The sequence below is a fragment of the Cucurbita pepo genome, chromosome 7 (assembly GCF_057944985.1).
Source record: "Cucurbita pepo subsp. pepo isolate OVF chromosome 7, ASM5794498v1, whole genome shotgun sequence".
Lineage (NCBI taxonomy): Eukaryota > Viridiplantae > Streptophyta > Magnoliopsida > Cucurbitales > Cucurbitaceae > Cucurbita > Cucurbita pepo.
In genome coordinates this window covers 3350872-3370650 of record NC_141804.1, presented here as the reverse complement: position 1 = coordinate 3370650, position 19779 = coordinate 3350872, and the positions used below count along the sequence as shown (strand labels likewise).

The 19779-nt window shown below is 36.2% G+C and overlaps 2 protein-coding genes across 2 annotated transcripts; one reads left to right on the top strand and one right to left on the bottom strand.

The window, feature by feature from the left end:
* Positions 1–2740: 2740 nt before the first annotated feature.
* On the top strand, positions 2741–5892 carry LOC111798572 (putative xyloglucan glycosyltransferase 12). Its single transcript, XM_023681811.2, has 5 exons — positions 2741–3867; positions 3961–4269; positions 4343–4633; positions 4709–4822; positions 4908–5892. The coding sequence occupies exons 1-5, from the start codon at positions 3097–3099 to the stop codon at positions 5529–5531; spliced, it is 2109 nt and encodes a 702-aa protein (XP_023537579.2). The 5' UTR covers positions 2741–3096; the 3' UTR covers positions 5532–5892.
* An 8876-nt stretch (positions 5893–14768) lies between these two features.
* Positions 14769–17826, bottom strand: LOC111798903 (AP2-like ethylene-responsive transcription factor AIL1). Its single transcript, XM_023682251.2, has 9 exons — positions 17539–17826; positions 16942–17446; positions 16766–16848; positions 16620–16628; positions 16439–16527; positions 16290–16363; positions 15750–15800; positions 15602–15678; positions 14769–15430 (listed from the first exon to the last, which is right to left on the bottom strand). The coding sequence occupies exons 1-9, from the start codon at positions 17735–17737 to the stop codon at positions 14937–14939; spliced, it is 1581 nt and encodes a 526-aa protein (XP_023538019.2). The 5' UTR covers positions 17738–17826; the 3' UTR covers positions 14769–14936.
* Positions 17827–19779: the final 1953 nt, after the last annotated feature.

Here is a 19779-nt window from a genome sequence, read left to right as displayed (position 1 = left end):
ACTTGTCTTTTTACACTTTTTTTTTTTCTTTTTTTAAGAAAATAAATATTTAATTTTTGGGTTATGCTGAAGAACACTCCCCAAAAGCATGTCCACCATTGAAAAAGTTTTTTTTAAATTTTTTTTTTTAATTTAAAAAAAGAAAGAGGAGCTGTACTCCAATTTAATACTATTATTCCCAACTCGATGGACAATACATCAATTCAAATTTAATTTACCGAATAAAATATAAATTATTATTCTAAAATATTCATATAACTCACTAATAAAGTGAGAAATAAAAATAGAATTGGAATCAAAGATATATATTTTGATTCATGTTCATCCACTTTAAATAGGATACAAGCTAGCAACTAATATCTTGAAAAAATATAAATTAATTAAATATTATACTATAAATCAAAATATAGAATAATAATATTAAAATGATAAATTATGTGACATAATGAAATGAAATCTAAAAAAAATTGACTCGTGATTCGGTTGAGTTGTCTTGTAGTGTGTAGCCAATGGTCATAGGAAGGAGAATTAGTTAGCCAGACCAAGGTCCATGGTTTTCACTTTTCCGACAAAATGTTCATTGGAGTGTCCGATCATCCACCGTCAACTCCTCCCACGTGTCTTCATCTCCGCGCTTTTATCAACGTTGTCCCCACGTGCGCCTCTTGCCGGTGCAACCCCACTTCCCTTGTCTCAATCCCTCTTTAATCCTCAACCTTTTCTCCAAATTACTAATATGTCCCCCCACGGTTTTCACATTTTTTTTTTCTTCCTATTTTCTTAATTTATTTTTTTAAATTTATAATTATTATCCCAACTTATTAATTTCTTTATTTTATGATTTTTTTTCAGTTTGGGTTAGATTCAATTTTTTGAAAACGGAATAATTCGGTTCAATTTGCAAGTTGATACTTGTAATAATGTTAGTAACCTGTAGATATTTGATATTTGAATGATAATAATTTAAAAAATAAGATAATTAAAAAAGATTTAAAGATAATTATAGCAAATTTAAAATGTAATTAAATCATACAGATTTTCATGCTTTTTCTGATATGGAAAATTATTAATTCACACATACCTTAATTACTAATTACTATAAATATGTTCCAAAATAATATTATTTTGAAAATTCAACCAAATTATTAAAATTAAATTGAAAAAGAAAAAAAAAAGTCGTATATGTAATATTATCCCGTGTGTATATATTTATTTCTTATAAAAAAAATATATATTATTTATTATTTATTACTAATATTAAAAGAATCGAATTTCAGAGCTTTAAAATGTATTGAATATATATATATATATATATAGACAAAATTTTAAATTTATTTTATAAATATAATATTTCCAGCGTTGCATTGAAGCGCTCTTTAGTGAAGCGTAGTGTTAACGCTAGAGAAGAAAAAGGGTTCTTGAATTTTAATTTAATAATTTATTTATCAAAATATCAAAATTCGAGAATTATTATTTTTAAATATTTGTAAGTGAGACTTTCCTACATTACCAAATTTTAATTTGTTTCCATAAAAAAAAAAAAAAAAAAAAAAAAATATATATATATATATATATATATATATATATATATTACCATATTAAAAAAATTAAAAATTAAAATTTGAACGCTGAGAAATTATATTGGTATAAATTATATATAAATTATGAGAGTGAATTCTGCCATAATATTAATATATAATATTTGGATAATATATTATAATAATTATTTATACAATATATCTTAAATATTTCGTTAATATTTTATCTTAGATTTGATGAGTAGTATATTTTATTTTATTACGAAAATTTAGTTAGTTTATATTTTTCTCTTGTTTTTATGTATTATTTGGTAGATTGTATGTTATTTAAACGTTGTAAACATTAATGAAGATAGTATTTTTGATCCCCTCTCTATTTCTCGTGCAAAAATAAATATAAATGAAAATTTTTATGAGAAATGAAATAGGTGGCAGAAATAAGAGCAAATCTCGTTAATAATCTATTTGTTTTTAATAATTAAAAAAATAAAATATTAATTTTTGTTTTTTAATAATAATTGTAATTCTGATTAATTTTTTGAAACGATTGTCCTTGATTGTTAGGTTAGTAGAATGCGGCTGATGGTTTTAAGGAAAGAAATTGTGGCGGCCACTAAATTTTCTATGTCGCCCAGAAAAAAAAATAAATAAATAAATAAAAAAAAAAACTCCTAATTTAGATAATAATTTATTTAATCTCCCCTTTCGCGTATGGCCATCCTTTTTGATCGTTTCAATTTGAAGCTCTGTCTGTTCCTCATTTTGGTTTAGATTAATTTGTTGTGAAACCAAAAAAGAAATTGATCAATCCAAGATTGAATGGAAGGAGAAACAACGATGCGAATCTTCAATTACAAAACCCGGAAGCATAAATCTGTAATGTTTCTTCTTCGCCACTGTTGATTAACAACACAAAAAAATTCATTCTGGGTTCTTAAAATTGTCATTTTCTGGCAACTGTTCATCTCGTTATCTAATAAAAGCTTAATTATTGTCCTTTTCCATCTGTTTCTCCGGTGGATCTATTTTCATTTCCAATTTTATTGTTACTCTGTTTTTCAATTTGTTTCAAATCAAACCAACAACACAACCTAGTACTCCTCCTCACTTCAATCCTGGTAAAAACCCAAAATCATCTACATGTTTTTTTTTTTTAACTCCTTAAATCCTCTGTTTTTTGTTTTTTTGTTTTTTTGGTGGTTTTTCCCTTTTCTTTATTTTCTCTCTCATGGAGGGAATCAAAGGGAAGCCGCGTTGAGCTGTTACCATCCCTTTTTACTGATTTCCATTTCTCTCTCTCTCTCTCTCTCTCTCTCACGCTTCTAGCCCTGTTCTTATTTATGTTCATACATCTCCCTCTCTCTTCTTTTATAACTCTGTATTCTATTTCAGCTGTAATCTTCCTTCCATTTTTCATTTTACCCATGAGGCCAAAATCTCTGTTTTTTGCCGTTTTCAACGTTTGAGAGTTGAAATCCGTGTGTGTTTGTGTGGAGAATTTGAGGGTTTGTCGGAGATTTCTGTTTTTTGAACTGGGTTTGAGGCATTGGCTATAGAAATGGCTAATTGGTGGAGAAAAGAGAGCCATAAAGGAACCCCTGTTGTTGTAAAGATGGAGAATCCCAACTGGTCAATGGTTGAACTTCAAGGCCCTTCCGATGATGACTTCATTATCGCCGCCGAGTCGCCGCCGGGTAGAATCAGAGAGAAAGGACGAGGAAAAAACGCCAAGCAACTCACTTGGGTTCTTCTTCTTAAAGCTCATAAGGCTGCCGGTTGTTTAACCTCCATTGGCTCTGCATTGGTTAACATCGGCGCTGCTGTTAAACGCCGTGTTGCTTCCGGTAAAACCGATGCCGACCTCGAGAACGACAATGACAACGCCGACAGCGGCGTGAGGGAAAACCCAACTGTCAAAACCAGGTTTTATTTGTTTATTAAGATTTTCCTTTGGGTGTCGGTGGGTCTGTTAGGGTTTGAAGTGGCGGCGTATTACAAGGGCTGGCATTTTAGCGCACCCCATCTTGAATTGAACTACTTTTGGGCATACCCATTTGGGGTTAAGGATGTTTTTGATTGGATTTACTCGAAATGGGTTGTGATTCGTGTGGATTATTTTGCTCCTCCTCTCCAGTTTTTGGCCAATGTTTGTATAGTGTTGTTCCTCATTCAAACTCTGGATAGGTTGATTCTTTGTTTGGGTTGTTTCTGGATCCGCTTCAAGAAAATCAAACCGGTTCCTAATGCTTCGGCGTTCGATCTTGAATCTGGAGAGACTGGTTACTTCCCTATGGTTCTTGTTCAGATCCCAATGTGCAATGAAAAAGAGGTAAATTTGTAGGTTTAGCTCATTTCTGATGCATAATATCCTCTGTTTTTGGTGATTCTTTCTGGTTTTGATTGTTTCATTTGTTCATTATAGGTTTATCAGCAATCAATTGCTGCTGTATGCAACTTAGACTGGCCAAAAGACAAGTTACTGATTCAGGTTCTCGACGACTCGGATGATCCAATCACCGTATTGCTGATCCAAGAGGAGGTTCGTAAATGGCAGCAACTCGACGCCAACATCGTGTACCGACATAGGGTGATTCGAGAGGGGTATAAGGCAGGCAATCTCAAGTCTGCCATGAGTTGCAGCTATGTCAAAGACTATGAATTTGTTGCTATCTTTGATGCTGATTTTCAACCTGCCTCTGATTTCCTTAAAAGAACACTTCCTCATTTTAAGGTAATCTGGTTGTTGTTATCATGTTTGGAAGGTTGGAGTGATTGTAATGTTTTGTTGATGATTGGAACTTCAGGATAATGAGGAACTTGGACTCGTTCAAGCGCGGTGGTCGTTCGTTAACAAGGACGAGAACTTGTTAACCCGATTGCAGAACATTAACTTAGCCTTCCATTTCGAGGTGGAGCAACAGGTTAATGGAGTTTTTCTTAGTTTCTTTGGATTCAATGGCACGGCTGGTGTTTGGAGGATTAAGGCTCTTGAAGAAGCTGGTGGATGGCTGGAAAGAACCACGGTTGAGGACATGGACATTGCGGTTCGTGCTCATCTTCATGGCTGGAAATTCATATTCCTCAACGATGTAGAGGTATCGTATCTTGTCGGTAATGTCAGCTGAACTGTTGTTTGCGATTTGATGTTGATTTGTTACTGTTTTGTTCAGTGCCAATGTGAATTACCCGAATCGTATGAAGCGTATAGAAAACAACAGCACCGATGGCATTCTGGACCGATGCAATTGTTTCGTCTTTGTTTGCCTGATATCGTTCGATCAAAGGTACGCGATTCGATTCGATCGATACGTCTTTGTCATGCGCCATGCTTCAATCATCTCACATTGTGTTCTGTTTCTCCAAATACAGATTGGCATATGGAAGAAATTCAACTTGATCTTCCTGTTCTTTCTACTACGAAAGCTGATATTACCGTTTTATTCGTTTACACTTTTCTGCATTATTCTTCCGATGACGATGTTCGTTCCCGAAGCCGTGTTACCTGCGTGGGTCGTATGTTACATTCCAGCCACCATGTCTTTTCTCAACATTCTTCCAGCACCAAAGTTCTTCCCTTTCATTGTCCCTTACCTCCTTTTCGAGAACACAATGTCGGTAACAAAGTTCAACGCAATGGTTTCGGGACTTTTTCAACTCGGCAGTGCATACGAATGGGTCGTTACGAAGAAATCAGGTCGATCCTCCGAGGGTGATCTCGTCTCGATGGTCGGGAAAAAAGAGTTGAACACTGAAAAGAGTGCATCAGCTAACAACCTTGAGGAGATTGAGTTAATACAAAAACAGGACAAGAATTTGTCGAAGAAGAAGCATAATAGAATATACATGAAGGAACTAGCATTGGCTTTCCTTCTCCTAACAGCCTCAGCTAGAAGCCTTCTCTCAGCTCAAGGGATTCATTTCTACTTCTTGATGTTTCAAGGAATATCCTTTCTCCTCGTTGGTCTCGACTTGATCGGCGAGCAGGTTGTTTGAAACGAAAACTCGAAAACCGATGACATCTAAGTTCAGAAATACACGGAGTTGAAAACTACGTACGTCCGTTGGCAACAATGTTCCATTTTCGAATACCGAATTGGTCGACTAAGAAGAAACATTGTAGTATAGAGAGAACAGCAGAGAAATGGTGATGGTGTGGAAGATATAAGCAAGATTCTTTTCTGATATTCCTTTTGTTTGGGAGGCAATTCTTTACAAGAACATAGGAGGATTCAAACATGAACAGATAGAGAATAGGAGCAGTCTGTGTTCTTTCTTTGTCTCCTTGTTTGGTTCTAAATGTTCTGTTTTCTTCCCTTTGTTAATAAAATTCCTGTGAATGCCATTAGTTCTGTCATTATGAATGTTGGCTCAATGTTTCTCAAACGTTTGAAGATTTTCCTTGTTCATCATGAAGGATGGGTTTTGTTCTTATCTAACATAAACACCCACAAAATGGTAGCCCAAGAAAAAAAGTTCAAAGATGACAATATCTACTAGCGGTAGATTTGGGGTATTACAAATGATATCAGAGTCGGGCAATGAGAGGTATGCCAATGAGGACGCTGGGTGTCATGATCTTGACATGCTCACGACTAGCCTTAAGGGGAATTAAGCTCCATATATATTTTTCGCCCTGGCTTTGTGGCTTCGGACCTTAGGCGAGGTTTGTGTTCGCCAATCAAACATCGCTTGTGCAGAATCCAAGCTTGTTCAACCACACACGCCGCTTACGCATGCATGTTCAATCGTCTGCGACACATCCAACTTGCCTCTACACTAGGCCAAGTTATTCGGCTCGACTTTGCCTCTGCTCAGGGTCAAGGTCCCTCAATGCAACGTCGCATCTCATCTTGTCATCTCGATCCCCATCGACATGGTCCATGTCTTGACGCCATCCCGAGCTGCCCGATACTGTCCTTAAAAAACCCATTTCAAAGGAAGTCGCCCGAGACACTCGTCTCGGCACGCTCGCCCACACTGTGACACACGTATGTGCCACAGGGTAGTTCACTTAGGCCACAGGGCCCAGGAGTGGTGGAGAGCTGCCCGATACTATCCTTAAAAAACCCATTTCAAAGGAAGTCTCCCGAGACACTCGTCTCGGCACGCTCGCCCATGCTATGACACACGTATGTGCCACATGGTAGTTCACTCAGGCCACAGGGCCCAGGAGTGGTGGAGAGCTAACACCATGGTATCTCTTATAATACATTTTGAGCTATTTTCAATCTTCCCGGCATAGACATGATTTTGGTGAATGATCATTTGTTATTGTGCAATGTCCGTCCGGTGTCTGATTGACACCAAACTTGGCGAGTATTCATATTTCAAATGGATGGACTTAACTCCAGAACTGCATGCCCAAATTCCCTCCAAAACTCTGACTTCCGAGGTTAAGGCCCGGGATCCTACCTGTCCCTTCAACAAGCTTATCTTTGCCCCAATTGTCTATTTGATGTCTCTATCTTGCTTATGTCTCAACTTGTCTTCAATGCCTACTCCGTGTGGTGTGTTAGATGATGCACCGTTCTCCTTGGTTGCATCATGGCACTCATCTAGGCCCTTGCGTGGTTGGATGGGCTCCACTTGAGGGTCGCCGCTTCTATTGTCGCAACGTAAGGGTCACCGCTTCTATTGTCGCAACGTAAGGGTCACAACCTACTCTCTTCATAGTTAAGTTGTGACACTAGGCTATCAAGGGGGTGGATTGTGAGTTCCCACGTCGGTTGGAGAGGAGAACGAAACATTCTTTATAAGGGTGTAGAAACCTCTCCCCAGCAAACTCGTCTTAAAACTCTAAGGGAAAGTCGAGGAGAGAAAGTCTAAAAGGTTAATATTGACTACCAGTGGGTTTTGACTATTACAAATGATATCAGAGCCAGACACTAGGAGGTGTGTCATCAAAGACGCTAGGCCCCCAAGGAAGTGGATTGTGAGATCTCACATCGGTGGGAGAGTGGTGGAACAAAACATTCCTTATAAATGTGTGGAAACCTCTCCGTAACAAACGAGTTTTAAAACTTTTCGAGAAAGCCCAAAAGGGAAAGATAATAACTGTGGACTTAGACCGTTTCAAACCATCAATACGACAACTCGTAATAGATTTGTTCCCCTCTTTTGGCTGTAAATTCCCTCGAAAAGCACCTAGTTGGGTTGGTGTGATTGATAGTCCAAAGAATGAGGGTGGGTGGCAACCCCTATGATGTTATGCATTCATTGTTGGGTGAAGAAGCAATTTAAAGGCCATAAATGGGTTATGCTCAATTATTTAAACCCTCTTCCATTATAATTCAAATAATGGTTTGGCCCCTTCAATTCAACCTCTTCAACTACTGAACCACCGCTCACATGCAATATGGTTTCCGATCTCAATTGTGTCTATACCATTGAGAACTAATTTCATTTTCGAGTGAGTTTGGATGTATAGGACGTCTCTGTGTTCAATTTATGTACATGCATGCGTATCTACTAGACAAATACTGCTTTCTCGTAAATTTTAGGTTTGCATATGGGCTTGCATACTCTCACGAAGCTGAACCACAAAAAGAATAAAACTTAAATTCATATATAAGTACGTGGCCGGACAATTATACTTGGAGAGGTAATGCATGAGGTCCCACATAAAAAATAAAAAAAAAATCATGACGTACATACTTTATGAGGCTATCATACACATTCATATCATTTTGTCGAATTTTGTAGTACATTTTTTATTTATGGTGCTGCGTAAATCTTATCCATAGTTAGAATCATGGAACGACATAGATAAAATTGGGTCATATCATACCTCTGACTATCGATTTAGTGCGATTGATATTGTATTTTGATAGAAAGTGACAATTAAGAAAGAAAAAGAAAGGGAAAAAGTAGATGAAAAGGACCTAAAGAGTGAGATTTTGAGATTAAAGGAAAAAAAAAAAAAAAGGAAAGGAGTCAATAAAGTTGCAATAAATAGAGAAGTTGACAAACTACCCGGGATCCAAAGGGAAATGGACACGAGGCGGTGTGCCACAAACGACCCTGAAGGGAGATGAATTGGGGATCTCACATTGATTAGAGAAAGGGACAATTGCCAGCGAGAACGTTGAGGCTCGAAAAGAGGTGGATTGTGACATCCTGATATCTAGTTGTCTTAGCTTGACACTGACAGATGATTGTCGGTAGAATTTAACAGTGACATGAAAGGAAACAATACAACACACACGACAGCTTATTCTGAGACTTTGAAATCAAATCACAACCGTTGATGAACCTTCAAACATCATGGTCTGATTGTCTTTATATCCATCTCTTTCTTACCCTTTGTTTCAATTCTCCATTGCCAACCAAAAACAAGATCATAACCTTTTGCCATCCATGTCTGTAGTTTTGCAGCTGCATTTTGTGATTATCTAGCTATTGTTTCATCTGCACGTGAATGGATTCGTTAACGTTGTAGAAGGAAACAACATGTTGTGTGTTTGAAGATCTTGAACTTACCTTGGAAAGGCTAGAAAGTTGCTGACATGTTCTTCTTGACATGGTTGGTATTGTTTCATGACGTTGAAACATAGTATGAGATGTTGTGTGAGATGTGGCTATTCTAGGATTGATTGCTAGAAGACTGTCGACCCAGTCGCCTTTCGTACGAAGAATCCTCGACCGCGAAATGTTCGAGTTCTAAATCGTTGTATATAGATCAGCATTGCTAAAACCGATCAAGTTCTAAAACATACATGATAGATGACCATTCAACTTACATTTGTTAGTAGAATTTTCTCGTTGGATTCTGGACCAACATTGGCGAGTTTCATCGATAAAAACTGCATAGTAGGAAGCTAATAAGATTGAAAGAAAGAACGACTCTGGTTCTATTTAACTAAGTCTTGTGCTCGTAGAAAGAGGAAGCCAAGGAAGCCAATCCCATGAAGGATGTTTTTTTCTTTTTTTATTAGTATACCCTTTACATTTAACTTGGACAAAGGAGCAAAGCTGCTTTGTGAGATCTCGTGGAGACCTGTCCCTAGCAGACGCTTTTCAAAAATTTTAAGAGGAAGCTCGAAAGGGAAAGCCTAAAGAGGACAATATCTGCTAGCGGTAAAATTGGGCAGTTACAAATGATATCAAAGCTAGACACCAAGCGATGTGCAAGCAAGGAGGCTGAGCCCCGAAGGGGTGGATACGAGGTGGTGCGCCAGCAAGTACGTTGGGCCCTGAAGGGGGGTGGATTGAGGAGTCTCACATCGATTGGAGAAGGAAGTGAGTGCTAGTGAGGACGCTGGACTCCAAAGAAGATGAATTGTGAGATCCCACATTAGTTGAAGAGGAGAATGAAACATTTTTTTATAAGAGTGTGAAACCTCCGTCGAAGTGATTGAACATAATTGATACTAGCACCATATGGGCTTGGACAAGAGAGGTGGAATGAATATGAATGGATATGGTGTGTGCAGCCGAGGTTAAGGTCATAACAGAAGAAGCGGCCCAATTCCAGCTACTTGGGCTCAAGAATTGCACAAGCTTGGCAATGGTGGACAAGGGATAGTGGATATAGGGTCAGAGATCATAGACTATGGTTATATCTGGTAAAACTATATAAAGTAAATTTAATCCTATTTACCTTCGGACAGTGATTTGAATGTACTTTTTGCATTCACTTTTACTTTACATACTTGAAGTCGTCACTATAAAACCTTTAACCAATATTTTTACTTACATTTTTCTCTCTTGTTCTTTGTGTTCATCTGTATTGAATGTGTGAAGTGTTGTATGATCCTAAAAATTGGTATCAGAGCTGTGAGATATTCACCACTATCTATGAAGATGAAAAACTCAAAGATTTGATCGAGAGGTTCGATAGATTTGATTTTAGTTTTTGGAAGATGTAGATCGAAGAGTGTCTATACTAGAAGATCTTCACGAATCCTTGTCTGGGTGAAGTTGAATTCCATGACCACGAAACAGTGAAACCTCAAGGATGGTTGACGCTGCACAGAAACGTTGCATTCAACATTATTAAAGAAAAGACAATGTCAAATATGTTGAAGGCGTTGTCGAATATGTATGAAAAACCATCGACTATGAACATATTTTAGGAGTCATTTGTCTTCATTCACATGCTTTTTAGGAAAATTTCTCCAAAGATTATCCTCGTAGACAAACACGAGTCCTTCAGCATATTTTGTCTTTGCACATATACTACTTAGAATAATTTACAGGAAGTCACCGAACATAAAGCTACTTCAAGTAAAACACATTTAACTTTAAAGTTTTTAAGACCGAGACACCAAAGAAGAATGTGTACTTTGTTAATATAAATAATAATTTTCAATTCTCTTACGTCTTTTTTAGTTATCTTATCTTTAAAATTGCTCTCCTAATGGTTCGTGAGGTTCGTATCTCATCCAAACTAAACTCAAATTAATATCTCGATCAATTAGTTAGAAATTTGAATTTAAAAAAAAAAAAAATCGAGAATCTTGTGACGTAGTCTGAATGAGAAACTAGTGTGGTGCATGGTCCACATTAGTCCAATTTACATAACATAACTAGACAGGAACGCTCTTCAAGTTCTTACAAATCTACGACCAACCCACGTCTCGTCTCCTCGGAAGAAACAAGAAACCTCAATTGAAACATAAAATACCTAGATAGGAATGGCTCCTTCACGTTCTTACAAATCTACAACCAACCCGTGTCTCGTCTCCTCGGAAGAAATAAAAAAAAAAACTCAATTGAAACATAAAATAACTAGACAGAAACGACTCCTTCACACTCTTACAAATCTACGACCAACCCATGTCTCGTCTCCTCGGAAGAAACAAGAAACCTCAATTGAGACATAAAATAACTAGACAGGAACAACTCCTTCACGTTCTTACAAATCTACGACCAACCCGTGTCTCGTCTCCTCGGAAGAAACAAGAAACCCGAATCGAAACATACAACCAAATTGATTGATTTATTTATTTATCCCAAAAACATAAAAATTAAAAGAAGAATAATAATATGGATGCGTATGAATGAGCAGAAAACAAACAAAGAAAAACGATGAAGTTTTGCAGATGTCCTTTGCGTTGCAGTTTTGTATGGAGACAACTGCTACCTCTGAGGCAATAAATGTCTCAAATTTGGTTGTCTTTCTTCTCAACTTCACTCGTCATGTTGTGTAAACTTTAAATGAATATATAATAATGTTGAAGAACCCTAGGCACCCAGTCGATTACGACGTCTCATTCATCAAATTTGAACACGAAAGTTTCGAGAAAATTCCCCTCACCCATCGAACTCTTGGGTTTTGTGCGTACTAAACAAATTATTTAGGTTAATATATTTTTTTATAAATTAGAGTGTTCATATGATCCGAGAACTCGACTATTTGGAACTATCTCAACTCAAACTATACAAGTTGGGTTGGGTTGAATTTTTTAAAAATGGAAAATTTTGAGTTGATTCGTGGGATGACATTTTTTTTTTGTTGGGACGTCATCTCAACATTTGACCTTTGTAATAGATGTTAATAATGAATTGTCACCAGTGAATTGTGATGGCTCAAGCTCCACCGCTAACAGATATTGTCTTTTTTGGGTTTTCTCTTTCTTAAAACGCATCTTGTCCTCTTTATCCCATTCGGAAGGATATCGATCTCATAATTATCTATGACTGTTTCTGTCTCTAGCGCGACCACTTGATGAAATGGGGAGGGAAGTGGGACAAATGGTTGAGACTATTGGAAGGATTCCTCTTTGGATAATAGGTACTGTAACTGAAATTCCTGATCGGTTTAGTCGATATTTTCTTTTATGGTTCATACTCTGGATTAGGTTCATCTCTATAATAATCGGATCAACTAAGTTGTAAACATGAAAGCGTAAGAACTCAACCGGATATCCCTTTAGAGAGAGATTTCCACACCTTTACAAAAAAATGATTTGTTCACCTCTACAATCGACGTGGGATCTCAAAAATTATTCTAAAAGATTGTCTCGACCCAATTCAGAAAATTAGAGCAATCCAGCTCGTGGGCAACGAAGATTAACGAAAGGGACAACATGATTAATTATTTAAGAAAGATTCGTAAAGAGTTCTACAATTACAATCTTTATGAGTAATCAATAACAATCCAAAGAACATAATCATGGGGTTTGCAATAATCATGCATGCTTTTGTTTGACTAACACTTCAAAAATAAAAACAAAGAATTAAGATCATGAGCTTCCACTCTTGTTCTTACTTTTTTGTTATATTCTTTTCACCCAATGAATTGTAGATTTCATTCTTTCTTTTGGATTCTTTGAATTTTGCAAAGCATCTCAATAAAGTCAAAAAAATCTTAGCTTCAATCCAAAATAAAAGATGGGAGTGCAATTTTTTTTGTTTTTTTTGTTTTTTTTTTGTTCTATGGTTTGATTCAAAACACATAGAATCCAACAAAAACAAAGTTCCATTTCGACTATTTTCACGTTTTTTTTAAAAAAAACAATAAAAATGTCAATGGGATGTGATTATTTTCTTCCTTTTGTTTGTCTTAACTCATATTTAATGTTGTTCCTTTACCTTTTTCTCGTACCATTTTAACCTAAATAATAGTTAATCGTACCATTTTAAGTATGATATTTTAAATATCAGAGGTATACATGAGTTGAGTTGGGTTAAATTGAGTAAATCTTTTGGACCAACCGGAACGACCGAATAGAGTTAATTACCTAGCCCTTTATTTTCGAGTTGGGTTAGGTTATCGGGTTGTCTTTAATTATTAAAAAAAACTGTACTAATCTATAATACATGTTATATTAATAACAAAGATTAAGTGACAATACATCACTATCATCAATAACAAATGCCAAATATTTTTAATCTTCATAATAATTTTAAAAGTAAAATAGGATTGAGTTGAGTTGTAACTCTATTCTCGGGTTGATTTCACCACAAAAAAATGTTAACATACTAATCAACCCAAAATTTTCGATTTTTCAAGAATTCAACCCAACCCAAATAAAAAAAAAAAAAAAAAAAAAAAAAACATTAACCCGACCTAACCTTTTATGTCATAGGTTGAGTACTCCAGGTCGATGGAATTATCAAATTATATAAACATTTCTAAAGTAAAATAAAAAAAAAATTTCTAAAATAATTAAAATATAATAGAAAATTAATTATTTTGGAACTTGTTGCTAAAAAAAGAAGATTCATAATTTGTTTTTAGTTTTATACTTTATAGAAAGTATCAAAGTCCTCAACCAAAGCAGAATAAAAGACAAGAAAATTTCATGATTTATTGAAAAAAAAATCAAATTGTAATTTAAAAAGTAAGAATAATTGCATATGGTTCCAAAAATAGGCTAACATTTTCACCAACCTCTCATTCTCTTTTAGAAAATATAAATAAATAAATAAACAAATAAATTTTTATTAAGGGTATTAGAGTAATTTTTAAAAGTTTATAGGTATTTTTGAACTCTTAAAAAAAAAGTTAAGAGTATTATTTTTTTAGTGGAACGATAGCTCTGAAAAGACAAATTGCCCATCTTTTCTTTAATCTCGGGAGAAATACGATCGGGGCTAATTCAAACCCTTCGGGTAAAATAAGAACCGCCCCTTTTCCCATTCGCAAGAACTTGTTTCAGTTGCATATCATAAGGAATTCGAACCACTACTTCAAATACATACAGTATTAGGAAGTACCGCTTGTGGAACCTCGATATCCACAGGCTTATTAGCTAAATGGAACTATTTTTTCAAGAAACTAAATTCAAAAAAAGTGTAAGGAAGTACCGCTTGTGGAACCTCGATTTCCACGGGCTTATTGGCTAAATGGAACTTTTTTCTCAAGAAACTAAATCTAGAAAAAGGGTAACCGTGTTTTTAAAATAATTAAGCATTTAATAATAACTTCGAAGTTATACCCTTATATGTACCGAATTAAAGTAACGACCGTTATACGTACTGAATTAAAGTAACTATGGAGCAGACCGTTATACGTACTAAATTAAAGTAGACCGTGGATTGGGACGATTACGATAAACTAAATTAAATCCAACCTAAGCCCTAACTAATTAGCACTAAACTAAGAAATGATAAAATATTGTTTGGGTTTTTGAGTTTTGGGAAAGCAAATGAAATAAAGTAGAGAATTGTAATGATTATGTAATGTATAAGATTGATATTCACATTGGGATTCAAACCCCAATAATCCCTTTTGTTTACAATTGTTCTTATTTAATGCTCAAATTCATCAACTTTATATCTCACTAACATCAAATCATTCACAGATTAATCATTACTCACTCCCAGTTCTTGGAATCAAACACAATTTTAAACCACGTTCTAATCAAAATTCGACATCATCATCATCATTTTTGTCTTTCTTTCTTTCTTTTCATGCAAAAAACAATAATAAATAAAGGGTTTTGTTTTTCTTTAAGTGTCGTTCCAAGCTGCAAAAACAGGTAAATGTGCCATGGCTATCGCTGCTGGCCATGGGTACCACGAGCTCACACCATTTACTGCTGCCACCTTTGTCTTCTCCGGGCTGCCTTCTCTTGTTACCAATGACGATGAATTTGAAAATTCACTCGTTGAGTTTAACGATTCTGTTCCGATCAAGTCTTGTAATGCCATTGTAAACGACGCGTTTCGATAGCCTCCTAATGTAGCTATGGACTGTTGTTGCTGATTGTTATACAATGTCGTCTTCCAATCGGTGGTGCTATTTGAATTGGTGCCGTTGTTGTTTGGCGCAACGGTTATGTCTACTTCTTTGTTTCTTCGAGCTAGCTCGCCTGCCAGTAAAGTACTACTAGCCATGATTCTCTCGACATCGTACCTACAAATGTCAAAGTTGGTGACTGCATTTACGCCGCGGAATTTGATTGCTGCTATGTCGTATGCCTCAGCTGCTTCCTCTTGCGTGCCTGACATGACAACATTTTTTTCAAAATCTTTATAGACATTCATTCACATTAATACACATACATACAAAGATTTTAGAAATTCGGACATTATTTTGTTCCGACAACAACATTAATTATTCATAGCCCAACATTAAAAAAAAAAAAACAAAAAAAACAAAAAAAAAAACTCACTAAATGTTCCAAGATAAAGATCTTTATTTCCAGCAACTCGCCCAATCCTGGCCTGCCATCTACCATGTTGGTGATGTCTGTTTAATCAATAATTAATCACCATTAGCATCAACTTAATAAAGCTTTAATTTTGATTAAGAAAAACAACCTTGTGACTCCACGGAACACTGAAGCGCCCCTCGAAAAGCCACTGCTTTTCCTGCGAACGTAAACGAAAAGAATGTTGAGGATGGTTGGGAAAGGAGTCCCAGATCTCGGTTAATTAAAGGGTTGATATAAGTTTATAAATAAGGAATACGTCGCCTTTTGGAGAATCTCAATATGTTCAAAGTGGACAATATCATACCATTGTGGAGAGTCGTGATTCCTAACATGGTATCATAGTTATGTAAAGTGACTTAAGTGTCGAATAAAAGGTGTACTTTGTTCGAGGACTCTAAAGAAGGAGTCAAGCCTCGATTAAGGAGAGAGGCTGTTCGAGGGCTCCACAGGCCTCAAGGAAGGCTTCTATAATGTACTTTGTTCGAAGGGAGGATTTAGGGAACGAGCATGAGTTTAGAAGTAAGGAATACATCTCCATTGCTATGAGGCCTTTTGGCGAAGCAAAGACACGAGAGCTTATACTCAAAGTGGACAATATCATATCATTACGAAGGTTCGTGATTCCTAACAAGAATCATACGATTACCTTCTCAAGTGGGCAACATATTCCTGGCGGCTCATGTTCTTCATCTCTTCCAGCTCGGTCTGATAATTCTCCAGCTGCCATTAAAGAGAATTAAAGGTAATGAACAAAGATCAAAGCATGTTCATTGATTTAGAGCAGTTGGGTCATACTGTGAAATTTATATGAGTGGAGGGTCCCCAATATTTGAGAGCGGCAAGATCATAAGCTCTTGCAGCTTTCTCTTCCATATCATATCCTCCTTCAAGTTTGAATCATGAACTCAAAGTTTAGCTTCCATGAAACAAGATTGAAGCATTTAATCATGAAATTTGAAGGAAAAATAGAACTTACCCAGATAAACTGTAATATGATATGGTTGGATTTGAATGGCATGACAGGAAACAACAATCCGTGAGAGAGTGTCACACCAAAATTGAAGCTTTTGATCCAAAAATTCAAATTTCAAAATGGGTATTTTTTAAATTTTACGAACGAACCTTGTCTTCCTTTCCTTGTTTGCCCTTCTTTCTTGCAGCTATTATCCCATAGATGAGCTTCATACCTCCCTGTCCATCTATGTCTGCAACATTTCCAACAAAATTGGAGTGGTAATGATTAACATGTAAGAACAGATCATGTAATTGATTAGTCAATGATTATGAAATAATGGAACCTTGTAACTCCGCGATATTGGGAGGTTCGTTGGCCAAAAGTATCAATGGATTTGCGGTGAACGGGTTGTTTGTGGCAGAGTTTCCCAGGGCCTCGTTTCTTTGTTTCCACGGCGGCGGTGGAAGATATCTGACCGGGAGCAGAGAACGAGGTTGATTGAGAACCTGGACTCATGGATAAGCTCAATGACTGGAGTTCCCCGGAGCTCATTCCGGCAATGGAGGCAGAACCACCGCCACCGCCGGTAATATGCTGCTCCAGAGTATTATGGGGAGTGGCGGCGTAGTAGGGAGGAGAGACCCAGTTTCTAAGGGAACGGAGTTCGTTTTCGTCGATTGGAAGAATTTGTGGGTCGGAAGGAACCAAAGCAGAGTAGTAGGGATGGGAATTTTGAATCAAAATATGGTGATGTTCTTGATTTTGAAGGTCCAATGAATGTTCCCTGTCCGCCATTGTTGCACCGCCGAGAAAGTCCTCGAGCTTCGGTGATGAATTCGGCACTATCCCTTCAAAGAAAACACAAAATTTCAAAACCCCACCAAAAAAAAAAACAATCAACGAAGAACAGAGGAAGAACAGAGGAAGAACAAAAAAAGACCTTGATTTTGGGATGTTGAAAGAGGCCCCATGAGACAGAGAGAGGCGTCAGATTTTAGGTGCATAGCAGCAGCAGCAGCAGCAGAGTCGGGTATCCCATAGAATCCCAACCAGCCATTGTTATGGTCATTCATCGAGTTCATGTTCGTGTTCATGTTCTTGTTCTTGAGCTTGTTCGTGTTCGTGTTCGTGTTGTTCATCAATGATTGGGGAGAGGGCGTTTAAATAAGGATCACACAGAACAAGTTCTAATTTTTCCCTCCTCTTTTGAGAAACGACAAATTACCCAAAAAAAAAAAAAAAAAAAAAAAAGGAAAATTATAATATTAGTGTGCTAACTTTGTTTGTGTTACAGAGAGTGAGCGTAGATTATGAATAGATATCTATCTGGGCAGGGCGGGGGGGCAGTGCAGCAACGCCCGGTCTGCAACTCACTCAAATTTCAGGCCCTTTTGACAGGAAATTAAAATGGCTAATACCATTTTTGTGAGTGAGTGAATGACTGAGATGGGTGTCCTTTTGTGAGTGGTGGTCGTGAAGGTCACTTCAATTGACACTCAAATGTTTGTCATGTAATTTCTTTGAATTTTGGATGAAAATAACCTAATGTTTTCAAGATCTTTCAATTTATGATCTTAAATGTATTTTCTTAGGCATTTGTGTAAACGATGTCTTCTCTTGGGGTAGGAATTTCATTTTCGGTCAAACCCCAGTAGGATCGCCCAATGATCATAGTATCCATCAAATTTCGGAATTGCAGACTGCACAAATAAACTCTCCATCGATATACTTTTATTATGACACGTAAAAGACTGCTGCTTCTAGTTTTAACTTAATATTAATAACAGAGATAAAACTAGAAAGATCAGAAGAAGAATTGGGAGAAATCTCACTTGCAAGTGAGTCCTCCATTGGCTAATTTAGGGAATGATCATGTGTTTTAAGTAAAAAAATACCTCCGCTTAGCCAAATGATTAACTCCACATTTTTTCCTCTCTAAACTCTTTTTCTTCAATCCTTTAATACTTTTTTTTTTTTCAAGAGACTCGATAATACATGTGATGTAGTCATTATTGGATGATAAAAGTCTCACATCGGGCTGATTTAGGGAATGATCATAGGTTTTTAATCAAATACTCTCTCCATTGGTGTAATGCATTTTGGGAAGCACAAAACAAAGTCACGAGAACTTATGCTCAAAGTGGACAGTATCATACCATTGTGGAGAGTCGTGTTCATCTAATAGTCATAACAAGGAAGATAGGGGAATTTCTTCTTTAATCCAATTTACATAATAAAGAGAAGATAAAGTCATCCTCAATCGCCACCATACTAGTGGGGAATTTCTTATTCTTTTAAAGGCGACATTTTTTTCACATGGGCAAATACACTAAATACAGAGTATAAGTAGATTTGACGCTATATTAATAAAAATATCCTTAAACTTTACCTTTTATCTTATTTTTACACATTTGTTTTCACTATCAGATATTGTCATTTGGACTTCGAGAGTTTTCAAGTTTTTTTAAAACGTGGTTGTTAGGAGAGGTTTTACAATCTACTCCTCTTAGAAGCCTAGCGTTCTCATTGACATACCGTTACATACATCTACTAGTGACCCTTCAATATTGCTCGGTGTCTGATTTTGATACCATTTGTTACAGGCTAAAATCGTAAAAGTTGACGGCGATACATAACGAGCCAAAATAAACAGTATTTATTATTAGCAGTGGACTTAGACTATTACAAATGGTGTCAGAATCAGACACCGGTGTGTTAAGGAAAACACTAATTCTCGAAGAGAATAGATTGTGAGATCTCATATCGATTAGAGAGTTAAAGAGTGTGCCGTGAGCTATCAACTTTTGAGTAATGGGTCTTATGTATTTTTTAAAAAGAATGTAAAATTAGACACAATAATTGATTCAGTATATCCCCCACTTCACACTTTTTTTTTTTTAATTTTCTTTTTTCTTGGGATAAATGCAATGAGTTTACTTTAAATGGAATATTCTGAATAAAATAGAATTTCCAAAAGCTGTTTTTTCAGGTTATAATTTTGATAAATTCCCATTTTATTTAGAATTAAAGAGAAAAAAGAAAAAGAAAAAGAAAAAAAAAAGTGAGGTGAAAATAAGAGAGGCTCCCTTTGGGCTTCGCTTTTCTCCAACCCTATTGGTATATTGGGTGTGGGAGTCAACTCCTTCCTCAATATAAAACACACCAAAATGGGGCCTCCAAA

Coding starts and splice junctions, on each gene's coding strand:
- LOC111798572 (XM_023681811.2), top strand. CDS start 3,097: ATGGCTAATTGGTGGAGAAAAGAGAGCCATAAAGGAACCCCTGTTGTT. Junction 3,868..3,960: donor CAATGTGCAATGAAAAAGAG/GTAAATTTGTAG, acceptor TGTTCATTATAG/GTTTATCAGCAATCAATTGC. Junction 4,270..4,342: donor GAACACTTCCTCATTTTAAG/GTAATCTGGTTG, acceptor TTGGAACTTCAG/GATAATGAGGAACTTGGACT.
- LOC111798903 (XM_023682251.2), bottom strand. CDS start 17,737: ATGAACAACACGAACACGAACACGAACAAGCTCAAGAACAAGAACATG. Junction 16,849..16,941: donor CAATATCGCGGAGTTACAAG/GTTCCATTATTT, acceptor GAAATGTTGCAG/ACATAGATGGACAGGGAGGT. Junction 15,801..16,289: donor TATGTTGCCCACTTGAGAAG/GTAATCGTATGA, acceptor TTACGTTCGCAG/GAAAAGCAGTGGCTTTTCGA.